General features: G+C 35.5%; 1 protein-coding gene across 1 annotated transcript; it reads left to right on the top strand.

Moving 5' to 3' along the window:
- The first annotated feature begins 11963 nt into the window (after positions 1–11963).
- LOC132553263 (uncharacterized) lies at positions 11964–14118 on the top strand. Its single transcript, XM_060217495.1, has one exon. The coding sequence runs from the start codon at positions 12479–12481 to the stop codon at positions 14096–14098; it is 1620 nt and encodes a 539-aa protein (XP_060073478.1). The 5' UTR covers positions 11964–12478; the 3' UTR covers positions 14099–14118.
- The last annotated feature ends 328 nt before the right edge of the window (positions 14119–14446 follow it).

Raw genomic sequence — 14446 nt, 5'->3', positions numbered from 1 at the left:
CTGTCCGTTGACGAACATTGTCCAGCTTTGTATCCCATCAGTTCAAAGTGGATCTTTTTAAAGTTTTGTGTGAATAACCAGTACAATATGGAGATGTGCTCCATGTAGTGACTTTGCATTTCCCCACCACCACACCCCTTTTTCAGAGAGTAACACCCCTTTTTCAGAGAGTAACACCCCTTTTATAAAAAAATGAACAAATGATCCCAATATTTTTCTGTCAATGCATTTGGTGAAATATCTGTTTTCTGAGCGTCCAATTGACTTGAAATTTGGTTTACACCTTCCTTGTACAGTTCCATTTACCATATAAGTTTTTCTCCTTGTTTGACAAAACCCAGATTTTAATATTTTTTGGGCTTTATCATTTTTCTAGGGTTAAGTTTTTGCATTTAATAAATAAATTGTATAAGCTTTATTTATTTTACAATTGCGAAACATGTTTTTAGCTGATATCAATCACTCTTGTTGGCCCGGTGGTAAGTATGCAAGGTGTCTTACTGTAGGAGGAAACCGGAGTACCCAGGGAAACCCATGTGGTCGGGCAGGTGACCCCATACCTTTCCATGGCTGTTCCAGGAATCGAACCCCGGACAGCTAGGTGAAAGGCGACTGTGTTACCACTGCGCCACCTGACCACCTCTGTTAAGTGTGCTGTCATGTAGTTAATGAAGGATTTCGAATGCTAATATGTTACACAGATACTATTTTGGGATGATTTACACTTAAAAGTCAAAGTAAACGAATGATTAGTATTTTTTCAAATAGTTTCCATGTTTCAGGACACAAAATAGTTTGCAGCATTCTGTAATACTATTCTTGGAAGGTGTAAAATTTTGTGTGAATGGTATGGGGATGTGTCGGAATATTTAGCACACATCAAATAACAGAGGAACACTGACATATTAATACCTGAAAAATAATGTAATTATAGTTTATTCATTTGTTGCTTCTTGACATGATCTTTTTGTGATTTCCTAGTCATGATCTGAAGTCATTTGATAAAATGCATACCGATAAAATTATTATTACATTTTGGAGTATTTTAAAATCTAGTTTTCAACTGATTTTGACTTTTTTATTTAGTTTCGACCAAATATGGTATATAGAGGTCTTTGATCTGCTGGAGGTAAGAGCTGTCCTCAGGATGACCGATCAAGTATAGAACTAAGTATACAAATGTTATGTACTCTAGTCATGTATCTGTCTTTAATATCTCCACCTTGAATCATTATTAAGTTAAGCATTTGCCTTTACTCACAGGCTTCAAATCTTTTGTTCATATTTTGTCCTAGTTTTATTGAATTTGAATTTGGATTATGATTATGTTGACATGTTGGTGTTTTTGGTTGATTTTACATATGAAACAAACAACAGGGGTGGGATGGTGAGGTCAGGGGTGGGATGGTGAGGGGTGGGATGGTGAGGTCAGGGGTGGGATGGTGAGGTCAAACAATAGAAAATAAGGCTAAATTTTGGACGGTTACAGTCGAATATGTATACTATAAACTTGAGGCCTACTCAAGCAACCAGGTAATCAGCTACATTGATATTTATATTTCTGCAAGCAGTTCTAGCTAGTGATAACATAAGGAAACTTTTAAGAGTGATGTTAAATATCTTTTCATACCATATGATCATAGTGTATTCCCTGGACATATCGAGACAAATGTGGTCAAAAAAGTGATCATTTTCTGTGTTTTTCCCTTTTTTTCCTTTTTCCATTTATTATTAAGTCTACAGAAAATGTTCATCCTTTTTACATTTCTGTAGTCCGATTCCCTATAGCTAGTTCATTGTTCAAATGCACAATTTTTTGCACACATGCTTGACAGGCAAGTGAACATATTTGTCATCGTTATCAATGACCACATTCCAAACAGGTCCAGTTTATAAAATTGTGACTTTCCAGGTTTAGTTGAAATAGATTATTTTGACCCCATCCACATCTATACATGTATATTGGTGTGATATTATAATTACCAACATGTTAATAGAATCATAATCCAAACATAAATTTGATGAAACTAGGGCAAAATTATATTTTAAAAGACAAAAATATTTAATAGGAAACTCATTGAAAAGTACAAGAAGTATAAGACCAGGTGTTCCCAAAGGTTAAGCGCCATCTAAAAATCTTTGTCAAAGTAAGCAGTATTACTTTCTAAAATGAGAACAAGACAATGATATAAAGAGCGAACCAACAGGCAAACTAACAATCATCAAACACGTCCAGCTTTATATCACACAATGGAACCAACAGGTAAACTAACCAGCATCAAACACGTCCAGCTTCATATCACACAATGGAACCAACAGGCAAACTAACAATCATCAAACACGTCCAGCTTTATATCACACAATGGAACCAACAGGTAAACTAACTAGCATCAAACACGTCCAGCTTCATATCACACAATGGAACCAACAGGTAAACTAACAATCATCAAACACGTCCAGCTTTATATCACACAATGGAACCAACAGACAAACTAACGAGCATCAAACACGTCCAGCTTCATATCACACAATGGAACCAACAGGTAAACTAACCAGCATCAAACACGTCCAGCTTTATATCACACAATGGAACCAACAGGTAAACTAACAAGCATCAAACACGTCCAGCTTCATATCACACAATGGAACCAACAGGTAAACTAACAAGCATCAAACACGTCCAGCTTTATATCACACAATGGAACCAACAGGTAAACTAACCAGCATCAAACACGTCCAGCTTTATATCACACAATGGAACCAACAGGTAAACTAACCAGCATCAAACACGTCCAGCTTTATATCACACAATGGAACCAACAGGTAAACTAACCAGCATCAAACACGTCCAGCTTCATATCACACAATGGAACCAACAGGTAAACTAACCAGCATCAAACACGTCCAGCTTTATATCACACAATGGAACCAACAGGCAAACTAACAAGCATCAAACACGTCCAGCTTTATATCACACAATGGAACCAACAGGTAAACTAACCAGCATCAAACACGTCCAGCTTTATATCACACAATGGAACCAACAGGTAAACTAACCAGCATCAAACACGTCCAGCTTTATATCACACAATGGAACCAACAGGCAAACTAACAAGCATCAAACACGTCCAGCTTTATATCACACAATGGAACCAACAGGTAAACTAACCAGCATCAAACACGTCCAGCTTTATATCACACAATGGAACCAACAGGCAAACTAACCAGCATCAAACACGTCCAGCTTTATATCACACAATGGAACCAACAGGTAAACTAACAATCATCAAACACGTCCAGCTTTATATCACACAATGGAACCAACAGGTAAACTAACAAGCATCAAACACGTCCAGCTTCATATCACACTACAGAACATCAAGACATACTAACAAGCATCAAACACGTCCAGCTTCATATCACACTATAGAACCACCAGGTATACTAACAAGCATCAAACACGTCCAGCTTTATATCACACAAAGGCTCAAATAGACGATTTATTGCCGATGATATCATATGACTATTGTGAAACTTTCCTACAATCTTCATCAACTTGTACCATTCGAAACCCTGTGTTGTTAGTTTGCAAGTTGCCGACATCTTGCACGAAAATTGTTGTACGAGAACGGGTCCTTGGATGTTGAATCAACTGGAACATGTAAACACGATAGGACGGGGTACAGGAATGGATTCAAAACAGGGAAATTAATTTCATCATAATTATCATACAGTTTGGTGGAAAGCTGTACATGCTTGTTTCGTTGTAGACAAGCGACTGATGTAGACGAGTATATCGTGTCCTTGATTTCGAATTCTGGTAAGTTATACGATGAACAAGGTCAGTATATTTCTTGTTATTTAAAGATGATAAGTCTCAATATATCTTAAACGGAATTTAAATATTTTGCAAGGTCTTTGCGACCTGTTTTGTTAAGTTCTTCTATAGATTCAGCCTCTTGTGGAAACAGAAACAGATCAGCCAATAGAGAGGCACAAGATAGCCTAAGATAGAACAAACACATCCACACCTTATATAACGAATACAAAGAGCTATTTCTCAAATTTTCTCATTAGTTTTACGTCCAATCAACAGCTATGGTCATTTAAGGACGGCCCCCTCCCCTGTGTATTCGAGGTGACGTTATGTAACTAGAGACTGTGTTTTTGAATGGTTGCGATATGTTCATGTAAGCTTTCTTGTGATAGTACGGAACTAAATCCGAGTATATAGTGCTGGCACAGTGAAATATTCTGTAGAAGGCTCTAACAGGATATCCCAACGAAAGACTACGCAATCTGACAGAACTTCTCTTATAAACTAATAGGCCTACATTAACACAACCATCAACCCCTGCATCAATCCCTTTTCAGGGTCACTTGACTGGGACCCGAAAAACACACCAACAAAGGAAACATGCCGATAAAATGGAATGCCCTGCCAGTAGCAATGCAACGTACAACTCTAGGGAGTTCCGAATACATGTTCACTCATACGTATATCTTGACGCTGTTATGTCATAACACAACACTCAAATTATAAATCTGTAAACCATATATTAAAAATGAGATACAGGTAAATATAAATAAAACATATTAAAAAATAATAAACCTTTTCACGTGCCCCCCACACATCAACACCATAACAATGGATAAATCGAAGACATGAGTTTTCAACCATTGAGAAAAAAATATGTTTTAAATTAAAAGCAAATACTCTTGAACTAAGAAATCAGTAATGTCACTCTCGATGATATCAAATGTTTGAACATCCTAGCACAATATATTGAACAACACTATACGTTTGATGCCAATAACGGAACCAATAAAACTCTATTCAATTCAGTTTACGATTTATTGTATTTGTATGAACTTCGTTTATCATTCATAAATGTTGACAAACGTTATTTTCAAATCGACTTAATGTCAGTGTAATAACATCATCCCATCAAAAACGCTTGACACTAATGGGGTTTTAACAGCTATCGGAGATACTGATGACGTCAATATCTTTTATCAAATCGTAAGTATTTTACAACATTTTATAAATAAACTTAATTTTAAAAAAATATCCTTTACGAAATTAGTCAGTACAGATCAACCTCTATCTACTAGTCAAAAGATTAGTTACATGGGAGAATCAGCTTATTTTTTAAATTGCATCGCATTTGTTAAAATTTTCTCCCAGCCATCATAGACAACAAATGATGGGATAATTCTACAACTTTTTCAACACATTGTACCTCTGGCAAATGGCGGTATGTGAGTTTGACTTTACCATGGATGCATTGAAGTATAGGGAAAATTGATGGCGGAATGTCACGAAGTATGCCTTTAAATGTATGGAAATCTGTTCAGATAGAAATGACGGAAATACACCAGTTTGTCAGTACAATGGTGGCGATAGAACGAGGTTATATTACATTTTTACCATTGGAAGTTAGGAATTTAACAGTTTGTAAAATGTTTTATTAAAAAAAATTCTTATATCATCATTTTTCCAGTAAAAATAAACTTTTCCAGTGATGATATAACTTTTCCAATAAAAATGTAATTTTTCCAGTGACGATAAAACGTTTCCTTGAAGAATAAAACTTTTCCAGTGACGATATAACTTTTCCAGTGATATAACTTTCATACTAACGAGACCAGTGCTTTCTAGTCACTGCTTTGAAATATGTCTACTTTCCTGTTCGGACTCAAACGAAACGTCGGTTGAATAATCTGATTCCATTAAATAATTCCTATATATATATTTATGACTTTCTCTAATTTGGCATATAAAACAGCAGTGTAAGCTATTTTTACCAGATAACAGCATGAGATGGTAGAATACAACGTATAACAGCCTATTCAAATGTCTGTCATGCGTAACGTAAAGCTATCGGACGTAATAACTTAATACTATTTATTTCTTGATTTACAAGTAAACGACAATTCAATGGTAAGACGACCTCAAAAGCAGCCATTTTGGCCATTCTACAGCCATTTTACGTTAAATTACATAATCAATTATCACCTATACAGATTTGTTATATATAGTATCACATCATTTCAACATAATGAAATTGAAGAGGTGATTATAATATGAAATCACATTTTAAAATGTAATGTTAGGGTATTGATCTATAATCACAGAATAACAGTAGCGATCACGATTTTTTTCCCTTCCAAGCAAACAAAGTCGAAACAGGCTTAATTTCATTGTTAAAACTGATGTTATTATTTTAATATTTTCCCAACGGTGACTAAAAGTAATATCCGAGGAAAAGGTGTTGAAATATTGCTTTCAATATCACAAACAATAACACGGTAATTCGATAAGTGAAAGTGACGGGATTTAAATCCTTTTAATAAGCCTAATTGAGTTTGGCGGTAATGCTATGGAGGCGTTGAAGGACACGTGAGCTGTTCACTATATCAGTATTGCATTAATTAAGTTTATCCCTCATTTTTTAATCTTTTAAACTGGTGTGTTCTGGTGTCTCTAAACAATACATATATATTGATCTAACTCCCCGGCAGCGTGAATCTGGGCAGATGTAACTGACAACTTGTGTTTTGCTATAGCAAACGATAATATGTTCAATTTTCAGGCCAATGTTTTCTGCAATAAAACAACGTAACTCTGGTCTGTGGGCTGGCTGAGTTTGGTGGTGAGTTCGACAGCGAGTTTTCATTGGATGGAAGATTGAATGGGATGTATGCATGTTTACAAATTCATTTCCAGCACTCGATCTTGTCTGGGATTGGACGTACATCTACACTACGGTCAAAGTACCCACAAGTATATCTATGTGATGTGTTATGCTTGTATATTGAAGGAAATTTCAATTTTTGAGCTCATGTCTACAGCGTCCGTTAAAGTGAGCCTGTAAATGTGTGAAAAATGGTTTTGAAAATTAGTAATATGATAATTTAACTTTATGTTGTGATATCTGGAATTCACCATTCATAAAATTGAGAACCACACAAATATGACAGTTATAGTACAGGGGAGTTTACTCTAGTGTTATGTTTCTTGAACTCTCCAGGGAGGAGATGAAAAAGTTGTTATCAAAAATGTCGGTGAAAAGATCTGAAGACACGTGTTACCTCCTTTCACTGCCAAGCCCCATATACCACAATTTAATGCTAACTGAAAGCATCTAGATGCTTGAGTGAGTTACTTTTATGATTTTTTTTTGATCTATTAGGGCAGTTAATTATTCCTAATACCAAAAAATCTTTTATTTTCATGACGTCACGATTATGGTGACCCAAGCATATCGACCTTGACATTCATAGTTTCAATCTGAATTTGTAATGATGAATTTTAAAAACGGGGGAGAATGACACCTCCGTCATCGCTATGTAATTCGATTGAGGGTAATAATCGGTGTGACCTGCTGGGGGCCTTCGGCAGTATATATATACTTCAAGGTGGAAGCATGGTTTTGGTCAGCTGCAGTTCTGCGCTATCACAATAGGGCTTACACATCCACCCACCTTGTACACACCAGAAGGCTGTCCTTTAATTACCATAGCTGTTGATAAGACGTCAAAAAATATGAAACAAACACACATGCATTAAGCGGATAGCCACAAAAACATTATGTATAATCACACCATGTTGAGCATGGACGCCATTTTGCCTTACTTATTAGGTGAATTACGTCATTGCAACACTCCGAGTAATAAGGAGACTGTGTTCATGAATAAAACAGAGTCACTGACTAGCGCTTTCATAATGCGGTCACATTAAAATGTCATACCTTGGACACGAACCCATGACACCACGCCAAGGTAAAATTACGGGACAAGGTATGGGCTTACCCTTCACTGTTGATGAACGACAAGCAGATTTAATGTACGTGTCAACCCACAGCCTGTGGATAGAACACTATGAGGTATTCACATAAGCGGACGGACAGGTCCGAAGTCAAAAGTGATGTAATTGAAAAGGAGGAAGAATGTAAATATCCCAGATTTAGTCACCTCTTCTAATCATGCTATGGAGCTTCAGAACAGAATCTCATCAACCTGGTAAACCACGTGAAAATATTAATATAGTTTACGTATAGAATATTCTTTAACGTATATACCCCCCTCCTCCCCTAACTGAAAGTGACGATACGATATGGTCCTGTACATACAAGATGTTATCGACAAACCTCAAATTCCACATGTGTAAATAAGAATTGTAAATTAAATTGATCTCTCTGCCGATAAATATACGTTTTTCAATTAATCTTTTAAGATAACATCAATGTCTAGTCTGGTTAAAGTCCAAAAATATTCTTGACCTAAACGCTCCTATAGAAATGAAATTCACCTACTTTCCCATTCGCGTTAAGAAAAACTAAAGTTGAAAAGTACTTTTTGCCTATAGGCGGTACCATACTGTTCAATACAAACAGACATTATTATATATATTACTGCCATATTTAAAAGTTTATGCCATTGACGAGAGTAAAAGTATTGTAGGCCCCTGGTCATGATTTCAAAAGTTTGTTTGACAACAAAGAATTTCTTTCAAAACAAATATGATTGATGTTTTTTAACTGTTACGTTTTGTACAGATTGAAAATGAGGTTCTTTATGAAAATGAAGGCCGGTGCCACGCTAGGCACACAATTTTCGGTAATTGTTTACTTTTAAAACACCCCTGGTATGTTATTCCATTGAAAGACATATTTACCTGGTTGTTGTTGATCAAACCATTCAGTTTGTCAGAGCCGCGTTAGGAACTACTTTTTATAAAGCGTGTGTTTTCATTATTGTAGTGTCGCTAGACTGACATAAAAGCCCTTTATGCGACAAACATACGGAAATCAACGAAAAAAGCGAAACTTGTAAGTAAAAGTAAATATGTTATCTTTGCACTCGTGCACAGGTATCGTAAGTTCATATTTACTTGTTTTATGTAACAGATCCAATTCATTTAATGATTATGCATACATGTTTTTTTTTTATTTTGTCAACTTGTTTCCTCTAAATAAAAAATAACACAAACCTAAGTGTTGTATTACCTCATAGTTATGTAAACTTATACATTGCACACCTGTCTGTGTTGGAGCTAATGTAACTGTGAAAGATGGGTGCGGGATGATATGTTTCAAAATTCACAAACATGTTTGTATTGCATTTTACAGGCCCGTTATGTTTAAATCTACATATATTCAGTTTTGTGTTTGATAAACAATTTTGTTTTCGTGGATTTCAAAAGACAATAATTCTTTAGATCCGATTTTTTTTTGTATTATGTGTATTTGTTTTACACTGCCAAGTTTCCATTGTGATTAACAGTGCACTCTTTTTTTCTTCAGTAATGTTTGAAAAGGTCGGCACCAACACGATTTTGGATTAAGTACAAACAACTTAGTGGATTGAGTACTGTGCACGTAATGACTCGCCCGGTACAATGGCTAAAGGATGGGGTTGTCCAAAATACAAATACCGGAAGTTTTCGAGAGTCTTCCGGTTCAGATTTTACCAAATTCACACGTCGTTATGCATTTAAATCCAACAAATGCCAGGAAAATCAGTTGAGGTTAACATGTACTGTATTGGAGCGTTTAAAATCGCAAGCGGCACTGAAGGCTTCTAAGGAGATCGAACGTGTGAAAACGATGTCTACGGAAACCAGTAAAAGCAGACAAGGTTTTGGAACGTTTACATCGAGCCCTTTCACAAGCATGAATTATGACTCTATGTCAAATTGGCGTTTGACACCAATTTCACCAGTTTCACTCTATTCTGCGGAATCGTTACAGAAGGTTCACATTCCTGATAGCACCGACAGACCGAGGAGCTCATTTTTCCTCACTAGTGGCTGCAGATCTATATCGGCAATAGGATATGGTGATGTTCGCATTCGGTCGAAGACTTTTCGACCGAAGACAGCAGATACTATTAGACTGTTCCAAAACAGAGGCTATAACGGGAGTAGATCAAGACCTAACTCTTCTGTTCATTGGATGAATGGACATGCTTCTGACACAAGTGTACGCAACAGGCCCAGATCTGTTACAGCACGCAAATGGTCACTCTAGGTTAGTTGCAACAACATTGATGGATTATAAATTATCACAGATGTCTTTCGAAATAATTTGATCAGTGACAAAAATGATCTACCTGGGTTGTCTTATTTCATTTTGTTTACATGAATATATAAACAAAACTATGGAGATTTGAAATACAAAAAAAAAATAAAATATAAAATAAATAAAAATAAAAGCAATACTAACAAATAAGTAACGATGACACAATAACATTAAGAAGGTGGGAAGTTGGGCGTTATCGTCTGTGCTCTGCGGATGGTATGGACAACTGTACATGTCGACCTTAAAGTAAGTTTGTATTCTGATGTAGATTCTCTGTGATATCACTGTTAATTACACAATACATGAAGATATCGGTTGTGTTCAAGGCATAGCCTGGATAAAACTGTTACACAAGAATTCTTAGGATTGGTTATTTATATCCGTAAAGCCTTACAGAGATCGTACACCAGGAATACAATGTGTAGTGTTAAGGATGTTTACAGAATGTTAATAATTAGTTATTATATATGCTAGTGATGAACGAATAACTGTTTGTTATGATGAATGAAAAATTGTTTGTTTTGATGAACGAATAACTGTTTGTTATGATGAATGAAAAACTGTTTGTTATGATGAATGAAAAACTGTTTGTTATGATGAATGAATGACTGTTTGTTACGATGAATGAAAAACTGTTTGTTATGATGAATGAAAAACTGTTTGTTATGATGAATGAATAACTGTTTGTTATGATGAATGAATAACTGTTTGTTATGATGAATGAATGACTGTTTGTTATGATGAATGAATGACTGTTTGTTATGATGAACGAAAAACTGTTTGTTACGATGAATGAATGACTGTTTGTTATGATGAATGAATGACTGTTTGTTACGATGAATGAATGACTGTTTGTTATGATGAATGAATAACTGTTTGTTATGATGAATGAAAAACTGTTTGTTATGATGAATGAATGACTGTTTGTTATGATGAATGAATAACTGTTTGTTATGATGAATGAATGACTGTTTGTTACGATGAAGGAAAGACTGTTTGTTACGATGAACGAATAACTGTTTGTTATGATGAATGAATGACTGTTTGTTATGATGAATGAATAACTTTTTGTTATGATGAATGAATGACTGTTTGTTTTGATGAACGAAAAACTGTTTGTTACGATGAATGAAAAACTGTTTGTTATGATGAACGAAAAACTGTTTGTTATGATGAATGAATACATATATGTTATGATGAATGAATGACTGTTTGTTATGATGAATGAATGACTGTTTGTTATGATGAACGAATAACTGTTTGTTATGATGAATGAAAAACTGTTTGTTATGATGAATGAATGACTGTTTGTTATGATGAATGAATGACTGTTTGTTATGATGAATGAAAAACTGTTTGTTATGATGAACGAATAACTGTTTGTTATATAAGGCGACGCTAGAAAATGAACACTCTCCGCTTTGTATTTTATTTTCGTTTTGGTTATGTAGTTGACAATAATTGTAGGCTGTGTTTACATAAATTTCATTTATATTCTAACACTTAAAGAGTTTCGTTAAGACGAGTTACCCAGTAAGAATGAGTTTTCAATACCTGGTGTTTCTAAAGAAAAGTACCTTTTTATAATTGTAATTTGGAATTTATTTTGTATACGTTAAATTGATCGCTATGTTATGAAAACAAACCATGAATATGACATTAATTTGTTGATAGTGGTATATACATACACACACACAATGCACCACAGGAAGTTCATCTGACGTATCGGATGACTCCAAGTTAAGACATAAGTGCATAAACATAACACGTTTTAAGGTAGGTGGTTACAATTGTCAATAGCTTGTATTAAGGAGGGTCTTGTGATTCAGTGATGATGTTCAACATTCACAGAATTGATGGGAAGGTCGAATCTAATTATAGTAGGAATCTGATACATCAACCGCTTATATCGGAGGGTAGAAATTACGACACGACTCAAACATTAATCTCACCGAAGACATTGAGATATAGAACACGTAATAATTCAAATTCATATGTTGTCGATATCAAACCCTACCACGTTGTTCTGAAGTTGGGGATTTGAATGTTATGATGTTATTGAGATTCGAGATACAACCTGACCCTTTGTGATTTTATTTGTGAATGAAGACATCACACCATACATACAGAGATGTTACAGAGATTATCATTTTCATACCTTGGATTTTAATGCTGGCTAATTACGTCGTATTACAATCAAGCATTTCATTCAACTGAAGAACCTCATCATAACCGGTCAGTTTATGTGAAACAGGATACTACCATTTACAGTGGATTTCAACCATACCTCATCTGACGTTTTTTGCGATTAAATTTTTTTCTCAGAAGGCTGTGCTTTTACGGACGTGAACCCAAAGATTTCAGTGCATGGTGCATCCTTAAGACCGAACATCATGAATATTTCTCAAGAACAGCTGTCGAGTTATCTACTTCAAGTAAACTGGGAAGACTTTATTTCCAATGGGATTCCGTCCATCGTTATCTTGTCCCTAATAGCAATTGTCGGAACTTTTGGAAATCTGATCACGTGTCTTGTATCATTTTTTCGGAAACAATCCAGCACACATCAGACTCTAGTCATGTTTTTAGCCGCTATTGATCTCTGTTCGTGCACAATAAGCATTCCTCTATCGGTGCTATGGGTACGCTACCCATACGCATTTACGTCATCGGAAGTGTGTAAAATTTCCCGATTTTTGTTCATTTTTCTCGCATCGTGTTCTTACGCTGTCTTAGATTTGATCGCGTTAGAACACTATGGGAAAGTTGTATGGACGCCCGAAAAACAACTCACGCCAATACAGGCAAAGGTCATTTGTACCTTGGTGTTCATCTTCTGTGGAGTGGCAGTGGCCTTTCCGGCGTTTTACGTTTTTGGCATCACTGAGAGAACAACGCCTATGCAACACCTTAATGGTTTTGAGTGTTCAGTACTAGCGGAACAGAGAGGAACACTGTTTTTATCACTTTATCTTTACTTCTGCATCCTATTTTTATTGTTTGCTTACGGATGTTGTTTTGTACTGTATGGACTTATTGGAAGACGTTTTATCATTCTCTCGCGTTCTCGCAAATTACAGCCCCCTGAGGCATTTCCAAAATCTAGTCTGAGCGGCAATACTATGGTGGTGGCAAGCGATTTTTCCGTTTCTTGTAACGAATCTGAAAAGTGTAACTACTCACAAAAGAACAACCATGCTCAACAAGTTACTGTATCTGTTCCTGAAATCAAAGTAACATATGATGAAAATGAAGGGTCAGCATTGCCTTTAACTGCTGTCAGTTATAGTGACGCACATAACTACAAGAACTCCAATACATTGTCAGAGAACTCTATCTCAAGTCAACAGGAGTCTCCTGGGCAATGTCTTGCTATATCGATCCAAAACGCCTCAAATCCTTTAATGTGTGATGTTGTGAGTGTAAATAAACCAACATTGTCTCTATCGTCGACGGGAGAAACAAACAAATGTCCATCGAATACATTAAGTACATCTTTATCGGGACAGGACTTTTCAGAAAGCACATCTCTTCAACCAACTGCCGTAGACAATTCCAATTGTGATAGAAGCAGTTTTGGCAAGAGCAAAAAGACTGTTAAATTTTCTACAGATATAGAATTTAAAACAGAGGATGACAAACCTGTAAGAAGCATGGATAAAGTTTCTCTGATAGAAGAAAAGACCAGAAAATCGTCCGCGAAAAAAGTTTTTACCAACGCCAAATTGGGGAAGAAAATCTTACGAGGAAAGAAAACTACATTCATGTTTTTTATTTTGTCACTGATTTCTATTGCATCCTATTTACCATTTTGTGTCATTTATGTTTTACGAGACACGGACTGGGATATTTACGACGATATACGAAACGCTTTAGGCCCATGGGAAGGAGTCATGTTGAGTATCTTGTACGTCAGCCATGCAATCAACCCAATAATCTACGGCTTTATGGATAGTGTTTTTCGCAAAGACTGTAAAATGTTCATTGATCAGGTAAAATATTATGTGTTTTGATTTTATTTCGTGACCATAAACCTGGGTAACTTTCAATTTTACCCAATTTTATTTTTCTGACTGTAATTTTATCTGCAAACATGTGAAATATTGATTTGTTATTTTGATGTATGTTTGATAAGTCTTCTATGTAAAACAAAAATATTTCAACTCAATAAGTTGAATAGTTAAATTTCATGTTATCTGTTTCCAAAAGTTGCGAAGAAGCGGTTTCCGTTAAGATGCCATGAATTTCACGAAAAACTTGAAAATGACTTATTAAAGATGAATGACAAACAAAACAGACTAACCAAACCAGCAAAGCTGGATCACTGTATTTTGTCTGTTTATGTTATCCATACAAATACT

This window comes from Ylistrum balloti, unplaced genomic scaffold, assembly GCF_031769215.1.
Source record: "Ylistrum balloti isolate Yb309-2 unplaced genomic scaffold, AGI_CSIRO_Ybal_v1 Utg370312, whole genome shotgun sequence".
NCBI lineage: Eukaryota > Metazoa > Mollusca > Bivalvia > Pectinida > Pectinidae > Ylistrum > Ylistrum balloti.
This window is presented reverse-complemented; position numbering and strand designations above follow the sequence as displayed.